The sequence below is a fragment of the Limulus polyphemus genome, unplaced genomic scaffold, assembly GCF_000517525.1.
Source record: "Limulus polyphemus unplaced genomic scaffold, Limulus_polyphemus-2.1.2 Scaffold6748, whole genome shotgun sequence".
Classification (NCBI taxonomy): Eukaryota; Metazoa; Arthropoda; class Merostomata; order Xiphosura; family Limulidae; genus Limulus; species Limulus polyphemus.
In genome coordinates this window covers 5,276-8,154 of record NW_013672358.1, presented here as the reverse complement: position 1 = coordinate 8,154, position 2,879 = coordinate 5,276, and the positions used below count along the sequence as shown (strand labels likewise).

At 29.0% G+C, this 2,879-nt stretch overlaps 1 protein-coding gene across 1 annotated transcript in view; it reads right to left on the bottom strand.

Moving 5' to 3' along the window:
- The window catches only part of LOC111089604, a 4,918-nt gene extending 2,519 nt beyond the window's left edge, over window positions 1–2,399 (bottom strand). Inside the window, exons 1-4 of the mRNA XM_022402423.1 lie at window positions 2,367–2,399; window positions 1,936–2,036; window positions 1,611–1,730; window positions 165–400 (exon numbers count right to left, since the gene is read on the bottom strand). Of these exons, the coding sequence (XP_022258131.1) occupies window positions 165–400; window positions 1,611–1,730; window positions 1,936–2,013 (434 nt within the window). The 5' untranslated portion in view covers window positions 2,014–2,036; window positions 2,367–2,399. The remainder of the gene's footprint in view (window positions 1–164; window positions 401–1,610; window positions 1,731–1,935; window positions 2,037–2,366) is intronic.
- Window positions 2,400–2,879: the final 480 nt, after the last annotated feature.

The window sequence follows — 2,879 nt, the reverse complement described above, 5'->3', positions numbered from 1 at the left end:
ATTATAATAATTCTAAACAATATGATACATACCCAATCTTCTTTATTATAATAATTCTAAACAATATGATACATACCCAATCTTCTTTATTATAATAATTTTAAACAATATGATTCATACGCAGTATTCTTGATTATAGTAATTTTAAACAATGTGTTTCGTACTCAATTTCTAAGTCAATAGGACTCAAATCTTTTAAAATCCATCTACAGTAGGAATTTAGTTCTTCAACCTTTCCCTTCTTCTGAGCAACTCTGATTGTGGGTGGTAGTACCCATGGCAACAAGTCAAAGAATGAAACGTTTCTGCTCCAGTCCACCAAAGTGCTGTGTAGAAGATAGTCTTCTAGTTGATGAGAAGCTTCAGGAGTGGCAAAAATAGAAACTGGAAACTGATCTCTCTGAATAAAGAGTGAAAACAGTTGTCAGGTAAATGTTCAACAATGGTGCTTTCTTTCAATGGTTAACATAAAAAACTATTCTTTAACAACAATGAAAAACAATGGTACTTTTTCTGAATAGTTAAAATCAAAAGGATTCTGTAAATGTTTACTAACAACAAAGAACAACAATGGTGCTTTATCTGGATTGTTAACATATAAAGGATTATTTAAATATTTATTAATGGCAAAGAACAACAATGATAATTTTCTCTGAATAGTTAACATAAAACATATTCTTTAAATGTTTACTAACAGTAACAAAAAAACAACAATGGTGCTTTCTTCCAATGGTTAACATAAAAAACTATTCTTTAACAACAATGAAAAACAATGGTACTTTTTCTGAATAGTTAAAATCAAAAGGATTCTGTAAATGTTTACTAACAACAATGGTGCTTTATCTGGATTGTTAACATAGAAAGGATTATTTAAATATTTATTAATGGCAAAGAACAACAATGGTACTTTCTGTAGATGGTTAACATTGAAAGGATTCTTTAAATGATTACTAACAATAATGTCGCTTTATATGGATGGTTAACATAAAAATACATTCTTCAAATGTTTAATAACAACGGAGAAAAATCTGGGGTAGCCTTCAATTTCAAAGTGGAACAGACATTTATCTGGTTATCAACAAGATGATTTAGAACACCGTAATACATTAACAGGGCGGTAAGGGCGCAAGACTTTACTAACTTTTTACGAATCGTTGGATATTTCATTAAAATAGGCCACAAAAGTATACTAGGAATCAACATATACTTTATTAACAGAATTGCACACCAATACATAAAGTAAGCATTGCATTTATATTTTCTATACTCTTACACATATAACTTTATTAATGATGTTAATTTAAAAGGGTCGTAATTAATTTTCAAACTTTTATTACAAATAAAACGTGGATTTTCTATTCGAATATACTACGAAATATTCTGTAAACACAACAAAAAGTATCTGTTAATTTTTCAAAACTGACATTTAAATTTATTATTAACATTACACTGAAGAAACTTCAAATATAAATCTGAGAAGCTTAGATAGTGATTAAAATAGCATGTAAACCTTACAAATATTCTACACTTAGAAAGTGAGAATATGATTTAAATAACTGCGAGTTGTTTTCCACACAATTCTGTGCACATCAGTTTACATATTATTATACCTCCTTCTGTTGCGAATCTGGCCATAAAACGACAAGAGTGCCCCTAGTGTCCTCTTGAGGAATTAACACTTTAAAGGCCTTTATCCGTCCCAAGAGTATCAAACGTATCATATTCATCACCTTGAAAACAATAGAAACTGTTTGTTAGAAATTAAAGTCGAAGTATTTATAATCAAACATTACTCACAACTATATTTCTCTATGTATATTTTCAAATTAGTTTGTTAATCATGATAATAACTTTTTTTTATTAAAGCGCTTTTGTTTTTTTCTTTTATTCGTTTATACAATATTATGTTAATAAGATTATAGATTTGACACTTACAGCAACAGAATAAGGTAATCTTTCCTTAAGCTCGTCCAGCAGGCCTGGTAATTCTTCGAAGACCGCCTCGACTAGCATTTTGATCAGATGGTAAGATGTAGCTACAATAAATATAAGAAGATTAAAAATGGAGCTTTTTATGGTAATAATGTTGATTAACACATCGGAATATTTCGTACATTGTACAATTTATGTTACACAATAAAATAACAGTATATAAAGATAATCTCCATATAAATTGTTTAGTATTTCCCAAAGATAATATCCATGTTAATTATTTAATATTTCCCCAATTAATTTCCATGTTAATTATTTAGTATTTCCCAAAGATAATTTCCATGTTAATTATTTAGTATTTCCCCAATTAATTTCCATGTTAATTATTTAGTATTTCCCAAAGATAATATCCGTGTCAATCATGTCGTATTTACCTGTCTCCGGTGGAACAGCGGTAAGTGTACGGATTCGCAACGCTAAAATTCGGGGTTCGAATTTCTGCGGCAGATAGCCCAATGTGACTCTGCTCTAAAACAAACAAACGTATTTACCTAAAGATAATATTTATACTAATTATATTGTATTTCCCTAAATATAATATTCATACTAATTATATTTTATTCCCCTAAGTGTAATCTTCATGCTACTTAGTTTGTATTTCCCCAAAGATAATCTTCATGGTAACTGTTTTATGTTTCCCAAAGAAAACCTTCGCGTTAGTAGTTTCCAAGTCTGAAGAAGACATATCATGCAAAAAGATCCACCTTTCGTAAACGCTAGGTATATAAGGTTTCCCATTTTTCTCTTTAATTGATTTTTTTATGAACTTATGTGTTTTCTTTACATCACTGATCTCTACAAAATAATAATTTATATTATGCTTATAAAGAGTTATTTGTCAAGCAGAATTAACATTGTTTACAATTCTTAAACAAACTGTATTCCCC